The following is a 16,747-nucleotide window of genomic DNA, read 5'->3' on the forward strand; positions in this document are numbered from 1 at the left end:
GTGAATGTACAGCACAACAAAAAATCCTTACTGAGTAGCTTTGTTATGTGGCAACTTTCTTGATTAAGCGGCCTTGTGTTGCACATTAAGTTGCAAGGCACTAAGGCTTTATCTGCAGTACCTGTTCAGAAGAGATGGATCCTTTTGTCCAAGAATAAATCCAAGTGTCAATACAACCCAGCCTTTTTTGGTTCCTATTCTACAAGCACCAACTTTTGCCCTGCTCTTCCATCCTTCTCTCATTTAAATCAGTCACAGATTTTCCTTTGCCATGCCCACTCATTCTTTTTCTAGGTCTGAACTTTCTTTAAAAAAAGCTGTTCATTTCAAACTTCATTTTCTGTTGAAAGGTCATTGCTGTCACACACGACCACTGCTTCTATTGCCACTGATGCTTTAACTCTTCAATCTCTATTTCAGTTATCCGTCTGCAATATAATTAAGTTGTTGGCAATTACTAACCAAAACTAATTAAAAACCTGATCTCCAAGGATTTCTTCTGTGTGTGAACTGTTAAAATGAACAATAATTCTATCTGAAACTATAGAGCAAGGAAGTTTTAATAAACTATAATTTTTGTGGTCAGACTTTTAAAGTGTATATATGAAAATGAATATCTATATTACAAATTATACCCAAATTAGACTTGGATATGATACAAGATTGATATTTCAATCCAAGTAAATGTAACAAACATTTATTGCTACTAATAAACTGGTTAATAATCCTGTTGTTACTATAAATGTTCAGATGCGTGCATTTTACATTATATCTGAATATACACTATGTTGTCAATTTATCTGCTTTGAAGGAAAGTCATTTGTAACTACTAAAATAGCAGAACTCATATTAGCATATTTTTGTTACATTGTGTGTATTCTTCAATCACTGCATGAAATGCAAGGGAAATTTCAGCACCTAAAGTAGTTGTCAGTGACCATGTATGCCACAGTCTGAAGGTTCTCGACCGCAAACGTCACCCAATCATTATATCCAGAAATGCCTATCCCGCTGTTCCAGTATTTTGTACCCACCTTCGGTTTAAACCAGCATCTGCAGTTCCTTCCTACATGCCTTTGCTGGTTGCCCATATTTGCATCCATCATAATAGAAACAATGTAAATCATCTGATATGCATTATGCTGCACATTAGGAAATATTCTGAAAATCTTAGTCACTTCCACAAGATTAAGGCTCAATTTTTCAAAAGTGTATGAAGGCATTATTACTGTTGAACAAACTATTTATTCCTCAATATGTACTTTTGTAATGTGCGAATTTCAAATGAAATAACTTTAAAGTCTCTTATGATAACACACAAAAAAATGGATTATATTCCACTTCTTAGTGAGCACTCTTACAATATATCCAATTTACAGTAATGTTTCATTTATGAGATTTTTTAAATGTCATTGGCAAAGCAACCGTTAGGTGCCAGAGATTTCACTGGAAAAACGGAAAGATCACACTCAAATCTCTCTTCTGTTATGTGGAGAACTTCATTTGAGGCCAGCTTAAAAATATTACTTCACATGGCTAGCAAATTGGTTTATGAAGATTATCTAACTGCATATGCATTCCAATACAAAGTCTTTCGCTTAGCCATCTTCTATATCACTCACCTACACCTTATTTCTTATTGAAATGTTTACCTTTGCTACCTCTTCAACTGCATCCCATATTCCAACTTCCATAAACTTGAGTAAGGAGCATCAAGCCAAATTAAGAACATTGAAAATGATTTCAATTTCTTTCTTTTTTAAATCCAAAGGAATATCCTTTATATTCCCAAACTATTTTAACTATTTCCTGCAAACATACAAATTGAACTTTAATGTCTGCATTTGATAATAAATATCCTGATGGCACTCAAAAATACAATTTTTAACTAATTATCTAGCTTTCAATGGCCTTCAGTTACAGCATGTATGTTTTCTTGTAAAATACCCAAACGCCTTGCAAAAATAATAAGGGCTGACTTAAGCTACATATGTAGACAGAAAAACCGTTAATGTTTCAGATCAAAGACTGTTTGCCAATATTTCATGAAAGCATTTATTACCTAAATCACTATGAACGTGAAGTAACCATCACATCGAAGCAATAGATCACATCAATCGGGTTGTCATTGTGCAGTTCAACAGAGAGTATGAAGCAATCACAGAGTTGCATTAATAGCTGAAATGATAAATACCAATTGCTTCATTGACAAAGTGATGTTACCCACCAGCAGGCACGAATACTTACCTCCAACACCAGCTCTTCATCAAACACTTCGCCCATCGCCGGCCGCCATTTAAGTGGGTGAAGACGGCGTGTAGCATTCTGGGAGTAGTAGTCCGACGGCGTCTCACGCCGAGCAATGAGACGCTGGTGAAAACTACAAGTCCCGTGACGTATCGGGCGGAGGACGGCAAACGCTGGACGTCAGGAGGAATGCTCGAGCCGAGGGCGGGCGGTTGGTTGGGCTGCAGAGGGCGCAGCGCGAGCGAGCGAGCTCGGGGCGAGCAGAGGCAGAGAGGAGAGAGGGAGAGGGAGAGGAGTCCGGACTGCGATCACTTGGTTTAATGTCCTCTCCTTCAAAATTCATCGTCGCCTCCCCTCTGCGCGGTTAACCGTGTTGCCGAGAGGGATCGTGTGGTGAAAGAGGAGGCGCGGATGAGTGGCAAGAAGCCGCCGGAGGACATGGAGCGGTAGAGTGTGTGGGGGGGGGAGCGCCCCGGGCACGGCAGTCGTGCAGCATGAGCGCAGGTGAGAGTCGGCGCTGGCCTGGCCTCCATTCCGGCAAACTTTGCCCCCCTTCCAGGTGCGAGGTGTTTACAGCAGCGCTCGGCTTTCCCGACGAGGCGGAGAGCAGGATGGACGGGGTCTGCTTTGTTGGCGTAATTATGGCCGGGAAGTGTCGCCGAGCGGCTGCCCTCCTCCCACCGCTCGGAGACCTTCTCCAGAGAAGACTTTCTCCTCTGTCTGTGATAACTTCGTTCCTGATATTCTTTTCTTGCCAAGATCGAGTGGCATTTCCTTCGCTGAAATCTTGTGGTGTTAACGATGGTTTGTTTGTTCGATCACTTGTGGTGAAGTTAATGCCCGGGGTTCTACGTTTCCCTGGCAGGCAGCGATGTGTATCGATGTTGGGGAGATGGTTATTCGTTCACCAGGCAACTTGCCATCTGTCGTTTCTGTCAGTAATTTCGATCACTCCTTTTGTGGAAATCAACCCTGTCGAAGTTTGCCTTTCAGTCTTGGACATGCACTCAACTAAATCCCAACTACAGCCAGCTGCACAGAACCCCTTTGTACCGTGTCATGTATATTCCCGTGGCCAGTTTACACACTGTGACTGGGTTATTTAAGGAAAACAACGTTGTATCGTTTTACGGTTCAAACCATTGTAATTTTTAGATTGTTCTTGCCAAAATAAACGACGCAGAGTACGGGTCGTTCAAAGATATGTAAAATAGTCAAGCTCAATAATATATTACCGCTATGACCCTATTTAACCCAAAATATTTGTAGATTATTTTATTTACACAACTGGTATTATTGGTGCAGATCTCAGGAGAATAAATATTTTAAACAAATCGTGATCATGGAATGGACGGAGTGACAACTGCAACCTCACTAGGATTTCCATCTGCAGGAATATGTAATTTGAAGTCTTTGTCTTGTTTTGAATACATTTGACCCTTTTTCAGTGTGACATCTGGTTTGTATTTTGGAACTGCATATTGTTAGGGAATTCTTTGACTTTAATTGGGCTGTGCAATAATGGCAATTGTGCAAATTTTGGGGAGCAGCTGTGTTCCCCGCACTTGTAATAATGTAGTTGTAAAGTGCAGAACGTCAGATGGGTCCTTGTTGCTGTGACCACTGCTTTAATGACGGATCACAGCTGAGGCTGAAACCCTTTCTGTCCTGGTCCTTAGAGCTTTGTTCTCAAGGGGCAGACCTTAATCTCTGAATGCTCGAAAGCAGTTTTAGACACCATCGTAGTTGACAATAATTTTGCAAATAAATTGAGCAATTTCTGCCATACTCTTTATAAACTGAGTTTTATCAATGGGGAGTTTAAATAGGACAGTGGAATGATTGTGACTGTTCAATGATTTTGTTTATAAATAGCACATTTGAAAGTTGGCTGTGACTTTTATTCAGAATCTCTTGCTGGATGTGTGTGGATAGGAGTGTTCTAGAAATCTTAGCTTGCCTCTGTAAGTGAGAGGATGTTATAATGGGAATCCCACTTATTGGGAAGGAGAAATTTGAAAGAAATAGCCGGGCATATAAGCCACAAATTGTGATTGAAACGAGCAAGAAAAGGTTCCTACGTTTTCAACTGTAGAAACAAGGAACCCGAAAAGGTAAACAAAAATATACTGAATTTTATTTATCAATATGATTTTCAATGAAAACACTTGAGCAACTCACTTTCCCAATCTTTCAGATTCACTCTGAATCCTTCCTCTCTAACTTGATTTTTGTTGTGCTCTTATCACCAATATCCATTCAGGATAGTGACTTGATTCTAATTTTTAACCTGTGTTCCTTGATGTTAGCATAACTGGTTTGAAACTTTGTCAGTTCCGCCTAATAATCCACAATTTCAACTAACATACAGCTTGGTTTCCATAATTTTTAGTTATAATATCAACTTTTCACATACAATGATCTGAGTTTTTGACCATCACTTGTGTGCCAGCCATATGACATTAAAGGAGAGTAGTGGAAATCTACAACCTATCAGTCATTTCTGGAAAGATTTGAACTGGTGATAATTTTTCAAATGTGAACTAATGTTGACTCACGCGCATTTATTTTATTTACAATTCCTTTATTCCAGCTGTAACCTTGATTTAGTTTTAGTTTATTGCTGTACCGAGGTACAGTGAAAAGCTTTTGTCGCACACCACCAGATTCAGGGACTGTTTCTTCCCCGCTGTTATCAGGCAACTGAATCATCCTACCACAACCAGAGGGCAGTGCTGAACTACTATCTATCTTTTTGGTGACCCTCAGACTATCCTTGATCGGATTTTGCTGGCTTTACCTTGCATTAAATGTTATTCCCTTATCATGTATCTATACACACACTTTAAGTGGCTCGATTGTTACCATGTATTGTCTTTTTGCTGACTGGTTAGCACACAACAAAAGCTTTTCACTGTACACGTGACAAGAAACAAAACTGATTTATTTTTACTTTGTGTATGGCAGGAATACAGAATGGATATATAAGTAAAATAGTGTAACACCTTTGTGACAATTATTAAATCTAAATGTTTGCTGTCACTCTGTTAAGTTTCAAAATTATTTTGCTCCCAGATGCTGTGAATACGTTCTCAGATATGAACTAGTTTCCCAAAGATAAACAATAATGTTAGACACAACGCGCTGGAGTAACTCAATGTGTTAGACAGCATCTCTGGGGTAAAAAGGATAAGTGACATTCTGACCCGAAACGACACCCATCCTTTTTCTCCAGAGATGCTGCATGGCCTGTTGAGTTACTCCAGGGTATCTCGGTGTAAACCAGCATCTGCAGTTCCTTCCTACACATCAAGAATGATGTTAATAGCTCATGTCTAAAGCTGGCCCATTTGGCTGCATCAGAATGACTGTTGTCTACCTATTCCATGGGGCTCCAATGGTTTGAGACATATTCTATAATATACTAAGATCAGGAGTCAAATACACTATGACTCCACAGCTCTATGCCCACCGTAGATAGACACAAAAAGCTGGAGTGACTCAGTGGGACAGGCAGCATCTCTGGAGAGAAGAAATGGGTGACATTTCAGGTCGAGACCCTTCTTCAGACTGGGTGTCGACCCGAAACATCACCCATTCCTTCTCTCCAGAGATGCTGCCTGTCCCACTGAGTTACTCCAGCTTTTTGTGTTTAAACTAGCATTTGCAGTTCCATCCTACACATTCTATGCTAGCCATAACTGGCACATCCAGTGGAGCCCCATTCGTTCATGTAGAAGATAAATGGTTTGTTTTTAACTTAATATGAAATATATTAACACTGATGTTTTAAGTGAATTTATTTTACTTTGTGAACAATTTTTTTTTAATTTACTTGTTTTTCTATGATTCCAAAATGTGTCTGATGATCAATGATATAGAAACAATGGAAAATGGCTGTGACAGCATGAGTTGTCATAAACCATCCAGATTAAGTAAATGACTCCTAGTTTCCTCCACTTGTGGTCTGCTTACCATTTGCAGGCTGTTACAAGGTGCAAAAGGGTTCAAACAATGAAAGCCATGCAACTGTCAAAGAGTCAAGCAAGAGTAAAGTGCTTAATTGTTATGTACTGACAAAGGAACAATGAAATTGGTATTTGCGGCAGTAAACACAATACACCTGATTGAATGGCGGAGAAGACTTGATGGGCCGAATGACCTAATTCTACTATCTCATGATCTATGTATCTATATATAAAAAATAAATATATTAAATTAAAGTTCAAACTGTAATATTAGTGCAAAAACCAAAGTACATTGTGCAAGCAAAGACACAATCCATATAAGTTCATAGTTGCTAAGATGAGTCCTGATTATTGTGCAAGAACCTGATGGTTGCGAGGAAGAAGCTATTTTGAACCTCAAAAATGACCTGAAATGTCATCAATCAGTTTGAAGGGGGTTCCCAACTTGTTACGTCCACTATCCATGTGCTCCGCTGAGTCACTCACTTGTAAACCAGCATTTGAAGTTCCTCGTTTCTCTATTTCTGAATCAAAATGGTCCCAGTTTTCAGGCTCTCATATCACCTTCCTAATGGCCATAGAGTGCAGCCAGTGTGATGTGGCTATGCTCCCATTTGGTGATATTGGCACCCTTTTTGAGGGAGGGCCTCCTATAGATCCCTTCAATGAAAGAGGGGGGGGGGGGGGGGGAGGAGGGGGGAGATTCTTCTTGGACCATGCAGTATCTACTGCTCTGTAATCTTCATTCGTGGGCATTTGAGTTACTGAACCAGGCTGTAATGCAACCAGTCAGTGTGCTCTCTAACCTACACCAGTGGAGTGTACACAGCTCCAGTTTGAGGGACAGTTTCTTCCCAGTTGTTATCAGGCAACTGAACCATCCTACCACAATTAGAGAGCAGTCCTGAAGGATAAGAGGTGCACGTGAACCTCTGTCACACAAGGAAGGACTGCTGGGATCCCTCAATGGATGTCAGTGAGGAGCTATAGAGGCAGGTGATAGATTTTGTGTTGGTGGGATAATGTTGAAGGAGGCAGAAATGTCACCAACACGTTCGGTCTGAAGAAAGGTCCTGACCCAAAATGTCACCTATCCATGATCTCCAAATATGCAGCCTGACTCGCTGAGTTGCTCCAGCACTCTCTGTCCTTTTTTGTAAACATGCATCAGTAGTTTCTTCCGAAGTGAATTGTGGTAGAACTCAAGTTATGGGCCATGGCCAGAGCAATCTGCCCCATTTATTTTTCTGCTCTTGAGCATGTTCAAGTTTACCTACAACTCTTGAATATTTATTTGAGGTGCAAAGTACTGGAGTAACTCAACGGGTCAGGCAGCATCTCTGGACAACGTGGATAGGTGATGATGATTTGGGTCGGGACCCTTCAGACTGATAGAAGCCTGAAGAAGGGTCCCAATCAGAAACATTGTTAGTCACTTTATATTTTGTTCTCCAGTAATGCTCCCTGACCCGCTACTCCAGTACTTTGTGTCCTTTTTTTATAAATGAGTATCTGGAGTGTCTTGTTTCTACTTTCTAATATTTATTTGTGTGCTAATGAGTTACGAGTAAATAGAGTTTCTAGTACTTGCGGCTGTATAATATTCCAATCGATGCAAATGTTTGTAAAATTCATCACAATTATAATGACAAATATCTGAAGGAACTCGTCGAGTCTGGCAGCATCTGTGGAGGAAAATGGCCAAATTACATTTTGGGCAGGACCCATCTTCAGACCCAAAACATTATCTATCCATTTCCCTCCAAGAGTGCTGGCTGGCCCGATGAGTTCTTTCAGAAGTTTGACAATTATACTGACTAAGCTTTTCACACTTTCAATCTGCTTTTTTTAATCTTCTTCTGCAGTTGTTGTTACATAATTTTGGCTGCAATTGTAATTCCTATGGCCATTGTTTAAATTTCTTACTCCTATTAAGCGTAACTGATGTTCTGCGCCTATGAAACAATTTTATTGCCAACTGAGACTCAAAATTGTTAAGACAATGTATTTTTTACTTAATTATGTCGGCAGCAATTGAATATAAAAAGGTGGTATGGTAAGCTTCTCCAAGAATAATGAACTGTAGAAAGCCAGTTTAGACTCTAAATTATCAACGTCAAAGATTTATTATATAGATAGTGCTATATAAAATTGCTACACATGAATAAGGTGAATGGGAATAATAATCTTTCCAAGGGAATCTAAAACTGGAGAGCATAGGTTTAAAGTGAGAGGTCAAAAATTTAAAGGTGACCTATGGGTGACTCGGGATGATGCGTACATGGAATGAGCTGCCTGAGAAAGTGATAGAGGCATGTACAAATACAATGTTAAAAAAGGCATTCACATGGGTAAATAGAAACGTTTTTGAGGTATGTGGCCTAAACACAAGCAAATAGGACTATCTTAGGCAAGTACCATGATCAGCATTAATGAGTTGAGCCAAAGAGCTGTGTCCTTGCTCTGTGACTCTGTGTGTCTTCTCTCTTGTTCATCTGCCATGTTGTCTTGTGATATTTGAATATATTCTTTGCCTCCTATTCTACCAGTCTCTTTCTTCTCTGTCTTCTTGGTCTTTATTTAACCTTCTCTTCTAGTTTCATGATTAGGTCATTTTCTTTTTCACTCGTATATTGTCATATTTGAAGAATATGTTGTATGTTTTAAAAAAAGAATACTACCAAGTTATAAGATCATATCCCACACTACTATAACGGTTTCAATATTATGCAGTAATAATTGTGCAGTACCTTAGTGACACTATTTATTGGTTAAAGTTTGTTCCATCAAAACTTCCTAGTTAGTCACTTTATATTTTGTTGCAGCTATATAAAACTATGTATAGGAATAATTTTTAAATGTTTTTTTTGTTCTTTTTCCTGTAGAAATAAAGAAGCCACTGGTGGCCCCTAAACCTCGATTTGTTTTGGTTAAGAAGAAGCCGCCACCTCCAGTTGCTCCAAAACCAGATATCATAATTTTGGATTCTTTATCAGCGCACAAGGGATTAAAGCCTGCTCTCGCACCAAAACCAGTACTGCCAAAAACTACACCTGTGGCTGAAGTGAAACCAACACCACTTCGAAATTATAAATGCTACGGGGAAATTAAAAATGACCTGTGTGAAAATGTGAAGTGTTCCGTTTCCCAAGATGATGGTGATGGAATGCAAAAGGGAGATTATGATCAGTACATCATATCAAACTGCTTATGTAAAACTGAATGTGAGCATAAATATATAAATGGTGAAAATATTGACAAAAGCCAAACAGTCATTGAACATTTGGCTAAACTGAGACTTATGGAACCTAACAAAAAATATGACCAAACAAAATATTCTCCGAGAGCAAAGCACAGGCCAGAGACCCAGTGCAGTGACATAGTCAACAAACACCAGCTAATTAGCAAAACTGATTTCCGGGAACAGAAATTTAAAGATGTCTTAACTCAGGTTGTAACACCAAATAATTATCTTCCCAGACAGAAGGATGCACATGGTGATGGGAATGTTAAACTGCTCAGTAGCAACAATGAGCAAAGTGAACTCTTCAGTGCTGATCAAAATATAAGTTCCAGAAGAAGCATAGGAGAAGCCTTTACGGACAATGACAATGATATTACAATTGCTGATTATCATGTGGTGATACAAAATGGAAAGAAATGCCATTCTCCGGGAACTGACCACAAGGAGAGGGTGTATAACAGCCAGCCGAAAGTTTCTAAAATGGATAAATTGATCTTTCAGGATTCCAATTCTTTAATTCCAGCTCCATCATTCAGCTCAGTGCCTTGCACCAAACCAGTTCCTATGCCAAAGCCAAAAAACGCACGCCTGGTTGGTCTTATCAGGCAAAAATGTATTGATGACTGTGTGGAAAATGCTGTGGATCCCAAAATGACATGCACGGATACATTTTCCGAAGCTCCAGATGGAGCTCTTTTAGATTGCAAGAAATCATTTGTTCCCTTGAATACTTGCGTTGCCTCCAAATATAACAATTCAAATCAAACTGCTAATGCATCCTTTCATGGGAATATTGACGAGTCTAGTCAGGTAAAAGAGTCTTGTGGTCAAAGTAGTCTTTCTTCCACCAAACCACTTCTGGGCTCTGTCTCTAAAGTCAGGCAATCTTCAGATTTACAAAATAAAAGTAAAATAGAACAAATAAAGACAGACTTAGAAAATGGCAACAGAACATTACCAGCAGACACAAAGAGCAGCTTTATTCGAAGTACTTCACTCTCTATGAGCTTGCCAAAGTATTTCAGTTTGTCATGTGCTGAGAAAACGCCTGAGTCAAACAATGAGACTGCTTCAAATATTAAAAAAGTAACTACCAGTGAAGAAATATCTAGAATGAAAATTTCTCCAAAGGCTGTTCCAAAAAAACCACAGCGTCACAGCCTACCAACAGCTGTTGTGATTAGAAGAGATGTATCAACAGGTAGTCCTACAGATTCAAGTGGAACAATAGAAAATAATTCAAAAGAGGGACTTAACAGATTATTCAGCCGAGACTCGCAAATGTCCAGTTATGAGCATGAAGCAATTTGTCCAAATGAGAAACCTGTATGGAAACTTGCACATCCCATTTTGCCTTTTCCACAGTGTCCTACCACAGTGGCAGTATCAAGTACTTCACAAAAAAAGGAAGCATTTACTGCAAAGCCGAGAGCTAAATCCTTCTCATCTGCAGATGCTGTAAAACAAGAGAAGTCTGCAAGAGTGTCTTCAAAGAAAAATTCATTTAAGAAGATCCTTGGAATTAAACTCTCTACAAAAATGAAGAATGACATTCACAAATTTCTGGCAAAAGGGAGCTGTTCACTGGACAGCATGTCACCAGTACCTAATTCTGAAAAGAATAACCAAGATGACCATCAGTGCTTCCCAGGATCTCAGATGGATGGTCGGAAAAACCCCCCCACAAAAGCACATTCTGCTGATTCCTGCCTTCCCACTGAAAAGAAAGGTCACAAACTTAAAAATCGCTCAAAACTGTCAAATGATTTTACTGCACAGCAAGAGTCTTGTATGGAGATGCAAACAAAATGCCCAGGGAATTCTAAACAATTAAATAAATCATTGTTTCCTTCTTCTAAATATAATAATATAAGCACAAACTTTGACTGGAAAAGTTCTTCAAGTGTTGAAGACTCTGATACATTCATTTATGAGATAGAACCTTATGCAGTTTCAAACTGCTATCAGAAGTGCAGAGCAAGCCCAAAGAACCAATGTATCAGGTAATTACAGGAATGCTACATTACTCTCTTTAACCATTTAAATTTGTACGTGTATTTTTGCTGTAAAGAGAAGCAAGAACTTTGCACAATAATGTGCCTGCTAAATAGAATTTTATTTTTTTTAACATACTAGTGTATTCTCTTAATCTGGTTACACCTCATCAGAGCCAGAACTAACATGCTTGCAGGTTTGCAAGTACTATTGGGGAGGTTTCAACCAAAGATCTTTGGTTTCAACTAGTTTGGCAAATGGATGGGAATGGGAAAAGGCAATTCAGGTGGTCAAAGAACAAAATCGAAAGGGGAAATTGGCAAAGTAGCAAGTGCAATAAGTAAAGTAAAACTCAGATAATCCCAGCCCTCGTGGAACTTCGTGGGTGAAAATATATATTTACTATTGAATTTTATTCCTTTCAGCCGAACATACCATTGTTTCTTTTTTTTTTAAACCTGTTTAGCATTAGTATATTAAATCTTCCAGTTGGTTTAAAGGGGAAGGGAAACAATCTGAAGGAAGGTCCCAACTTGAAACTTCACCTATCCATGTTCTCCAGAGATGCTGCCTGATCCGCTGAGTTACCCTTGGCACCTTTTTGGGAAAGGAGCCCAAAGGTTTGCAGAAAGAGCAAAACAAACAGGACCTGTTGAAATCCAGTTGTATGTTGTAGCTTGTATCACTAGAGTTTCGATGAGCTGAAACATACAAACTCTGGACCCCCGCCCACACTTTAAACACCAACTCTCGCCACCTGCCCAGTCAACACTCTGGACCCTAGCTCTGACCACAAAGCTGCTCACGTTGCTGACTCCTGGGGTTCCCGAGCCAAGTTGCAGAAAGAAGATCTGAGGTTACTAAGTCCATGGATTCTGTGGACTTGGTGTATTATTGAGTGTGCTGGATGAAAAACCATTAGGATTTACAAAGAAGAAGGTCTGAGGAAGGGTTTCGGCCTGAAACGTTGCCTATTTCCTTCGCTCCATAGATGCTGCTGCACCCACTGAGTTTCTCCAGCGTTTTTGTGTACCTAGGATTTACAAACAATCGGACGCTGGATTATCAGAGTTTTATTGTAGATATTAAAATCAACAAGGTAAAGAAGGATGTTACAATGCTTCATTGGTAACATAATCAATAAATTCATGGTAAGGCAAGCCAGTGGCGCAGCGGTGGAGTTGCTGCCTTACAGTGCCGGAGCCCCGAGCTCGATCCTGATGCGGGTGCTCTCATTATGGAGGTTGTACATTCTCCCATGGGTTTTCCCCAGGTGCTCCGTTTTCCTCCCACATTCGAAAAACGAACAGTTAATTGGCTTCCATAAATTGCCCCTAGTGTGTAGGATGCGAACTGGGATAACTGGTTGGATCGTTGGTTGGCACGGACTCAGTGGGCTGAAGAGCCAGCTTCCACACTATATCTCTAAACAAAACTAAATGGAAGTGGATGGGTATGATCATATTAGCATAATAAAAATGTGGCTCTGGGATGACTAGAGCTGTTAACTACATTTTGTAGGCTATTCAACATTTAGGAAGGATGGGCAACAAAGAAATGTGGGTAGTGTAGCAATATGTTTGAGGGAAGAGACCAGTGCGGTGTGAAAACATAATCTTGCTTGATGAATCATGACATGGGTATAAAATCAATTTGGGTCGAGCTTAGAAATATCAAGGGACAAATAGTAACAGTAACAGGTAATATGATTTCACTTAAATATAAACAGATCAAAGTTGCTGTAATAAGAAAGATTAGTTCATAGAATGTATATACAATGCTGTACTGGATTGTTATGCTGAGGAACTAAACAAGCAGATGTCAATTTTGCATCTCATTTTGTACAAAGAGAAAGCATTGTTTGATTGAACTTATTGTAATAGGCCTTTGGGAATGAGTAACTATACCATGAAGGAACTTTTTTTTATTGAGTTGCAAATTATGTAATTGCAAAACTAGGGTCTAAAAATCTAAACAAAAGTATGAGAGAGGAGCTGGCTATTATTGGGAGAACACACCGATTAGTTGACATGAGTTGGATTGATGTAATTGTTATTGCAGAGACATGATTGCAGAGTGACCGGTACTGGTAACTAATATTCCAGTTTATTTAATGTTTATTGAATCAAGGAGGATACAGTATGTGTGGTGGTGAATAGTACTACAGATGTTTTTAGATTGCAATAGGGAATCGGTTTGGGTAGGATGAGGAATAGAGTCATGCAGTATAGAAATATGCCCTTCAGACCAACGTGCCCATGCTGAGAATGATGGCCCATCTACACCAGCTGCACCTGTCTATGTTTGGTCCATATCCCTTTAAATAGCAGAGGAAATAGTGGAAGAAAGAAGACAGATTGGAGAAGTCTAAAGACCTCAAGTGTTGCCTATCAGTACGACAAAGCATAAATTGAGAAATACCAAAAGCATGTAAGAAGGAATCTGCAGAAATCAAGAATGAATTTTATCTGCAAATTGATTGGACTCATTTAACTGACCAGGTTACCATGGAAGAGCAATTTATGGAGTACACCAGGGATTGTTTCATTGAACAAGGTGTTACAGCCAACCAGGTACAGGCTACTTTACATTTGGCCATGTACAATTGGTTTATCATAAGAGATCTGGGAAGTAATGACAATTTTAAACCAGTATTTTGCATTGGTCTTTTTAGTGTGGGACACTGGAAATATGCCAAAGATAATAGGCGGGCTATTTTTCTGCAGCATGGAAGAACCTGTAAGAATCCATATTAAGAGGGGCACTGTATTGGAAAACACTAGTAGGATTAAAGGCAGACACAATACCAGAACCTGATATCCTTCATTCAAGACTTTTAAAGGAATTGGTTGCAAAGATAGTTGAGCCATTTGAATTTTTTTTTTCAATACCAATAGATTGTACCATTAATTAGTGCCAATAGATTGGAAACTGCAAATGTGACTGCTTTCTTCCATTAAGTCAGGAAACTATATAGGCCAGTTAACATACCTTATTAACAAGATGCTGAAGCCTAAAAGCAATGAAGATGGAGAAGCTGAACGCAGTCAAACAAAGTCAACAAAATTTTAAGAAAAGAAAATTATGTTTGTCAATTTTGCAAGTTATATAGGCAGTGGGATGAGAACAAGTAGAAATAACTGATGAGCATTTCGCAAGATTGCAAATAATAGGCACAGTATAAGAGCTCACAGTATTAGGGGAAATGTGTTAGGGGAATATGGATTCCCTCATCACATATGATAAAGTTGGAGTATATGGGCATTTTTTTCAGGTCAAGGGGGTGTCCCTAGTAGAACTCATGAATCAGTTCTTGGTCCTCAATTATTTACTGTTGATTTTGTTGATTTATTTACTGTTGGGGTATTACTGATGAAAGTGTAAGGAATCCAAGGTTGCCGATGACACAAAAATGAAAGGTAGGGAGTGCTGGGAAGAGTATTTGTACTCTGCAAAGGATATGTGAGCGAAATAGTTAAAAAAAATTGGCGAATGGCGTTTAATGTGGGAAAATGCACTTTTGTGAGAAGAATCAAAAGAGACTGATCTAAATGGAGAGTGATTACTAATGAGTGAAATGCAGAAGGATCTAGCTGTTCTTGTTCATGATGTTAGGTATGCATGGCATGTAGTGAAAAGCAAATGGCATATTGGCCTTTATTGTGGGGGGGGGGAGTTATTGGGATTTAGAAATGGCAAAGTCTTGTTACAATTGTACAAGGTAATTATTGACGCTGCACCTGGAAAGTTATGTACAGTTTTTGTCTCCTTATTTAGGAAAGAGACACTACTTTGGAGGCAGACCAAGAGGCATTCACTAGTCTAAAAAAAATGTGATTAAAGGGTTGTTCCATCCCGAGTACTAAACATTGTGATGTATTTTTGGACTTTGGAAGAATGATAGATGATCTTCTTAAGACATGAAAGATCCAAAGAGGGCATGAGAAGCACGATGCTGAGATGTCTGCGTCTCAGACATCAGACGTCTGAGACAAAAGAACATAGTTACAAGATGTGTGAGCAGTCATTTAAAACTGATGTGTGTAAGAATTTATTCTCAAAGTTTGGTGAATCTCTGTAATCTCTACTTTGGGTAATTATTTTAATACCATGAGGAATTGGTACCATGAGAAAGTAGCATAGAAAAGGAGTTGGCCTAGGAGAGATCAATCATAAATTATTGAATGGCAAGGTAGCGAAGGCACTAGGTGGCCTACCCCTGTTCCACCGTTATATGTTCTTCTGTTCTTGGGTTGGTGGGCTATACCTAGATGAATAATGCTATTCGTATACGTATCAGTGACCTGGCTGAGAGTAGTCAAATGTCATTCTTCAATTTTGATGACAGTCCTAAATTCGGTGAGATTGTAATTTAGAGTGTGGTGTAAAAAGGTTTCAAGGACAGATGGAATAGCTGGGGAAGCGAGTAGGAATGTGACATGCCTCTCTCTCCCCCCCCCCCCCCTCTGTTACAATATTTGTTTCCAAAATGCCACAGCAAAACATGATGTGGCCTTTTTTACATCGGTGAGACCAAGCATAGACTAGGCGACCATTTCAATGAGCACTTATGCTCGGTTTGCCAAGGCCTGCTTCATCTCCCGGTTCCTAACCATTCTCCTTCCCAATCTCGCATTATCATATCCCTCCTCCTTGCTTAACATTGCACTCATTATCTGACACCCTTTTATTTTCATCTCTTGCCTTGCTCACTTACTGCACCCATCTACCGAACTAGCCCACCTAACTTTATCCACCTATCACTTGCCAGACTCTCCTCTCCTCCCCCCACCTCTCTTCCAGCGTCTCTTTCCCCCACCCCACTCTACAATCACTGAAGATGGGTCTTGACCCAAAATGTCACCCATTCCTCTCCAGAGGTGCTGCATGACCCGCTGAATTACTCCAGCATTTTGTGTCTATCTTCGATTTGAACCAGCATCTGCAGTTCTTTCCTACACACTCTACAATCAGTGTGAAGAAGGATCCCAACCCAAAATGTTGCCTATCCATTATTCTCCACTTGTCTGACTTGCTGAATTAGTCCAGTACTCTGTATTTTAATAAGACGGAAAGTTACATTTATTTTGCGTCATTCTCTCAATCACTTAACTCTATCATGCTTACTGGTTCAATGTTATCATGAAACAATTTACTTGGTTTAATGAAGCTTTGTTTTATTTAGAATAACAAATACTTGTTAACAAATACTTACAAACTTATCATTTGTAAGTTTGAAGTACTTCATTGCCATTGTTTATTTTTTTAATAATTAGTTTACATTTGTAATTCA

At 39.4% G+C, this 16,747-nt stretch overlaps 2 protein-coding genes across 2 annotated transcripts in view; one reads left to right on the forward strand and one right to left on the reverse strand.

Annotated features, from left to right (window-relative positions):
* Nucleotides 1-2,344, reverse strand: part of vezt (vezatin, adherens junctions transmembrane protein) — an 85,701-nt gene extending 83,357 nt beyond the window's left edge. Inside the window, exon 1 of the mRNA XM_055652780.1 lies at nucleotides 2,248-2,344. Coding sequence (XP_055508755.1) covers nucleotides 2,248-2,283 — 36 coding nt within the window. The 5' untranslated portion in view covers nucleotides 2,284-2,344. The remainder of the gene's footprint in view (nucleotides 1-2,247) is intronic.
* Nucleotides 2,345-2,457: 113 nt separating this feature from the next.
* fgd6 (FYVE, RhoGEF and PH domain containing 6) overlaps nucleotides 2,458-16,747 on the forward strand; it is a 78,654-nt gene continuing 64,364 nt past the window's right edge. Inside the window, exons 1-2 of the mRNA XM_055652778.1 lie at nucleotides 2,458-2,751; nucleotides 9,101-11,462. Coding sequence (XP_055508753.1) covers nucleotides 2,742-2,751; nucleotides 9,101-11,462 — 2,372 coding nt within the window. The 5' untranslated portion in view covers nucleotides 2,458-2,741. The remainder of the gene's footprint in view (nucleotides 2,752-9,100; nucleotides 11,463-16,747) is intronic.

This window comes from Leucoraja erinacea, chromosome 22 (assembly GCF_028641065.1).
Source record: "Leucoraja erinacea ecotype New England chromosome 22, Leri_hhj_1, whole genome shotgun sequence".
NCBI classification, from domain to species: Eukaryota; Metazoa; Chordata; class Chondrichthyes; order Rajiformes; family Rajidae; genus Leucoraja; species Leucoraja erinaceus.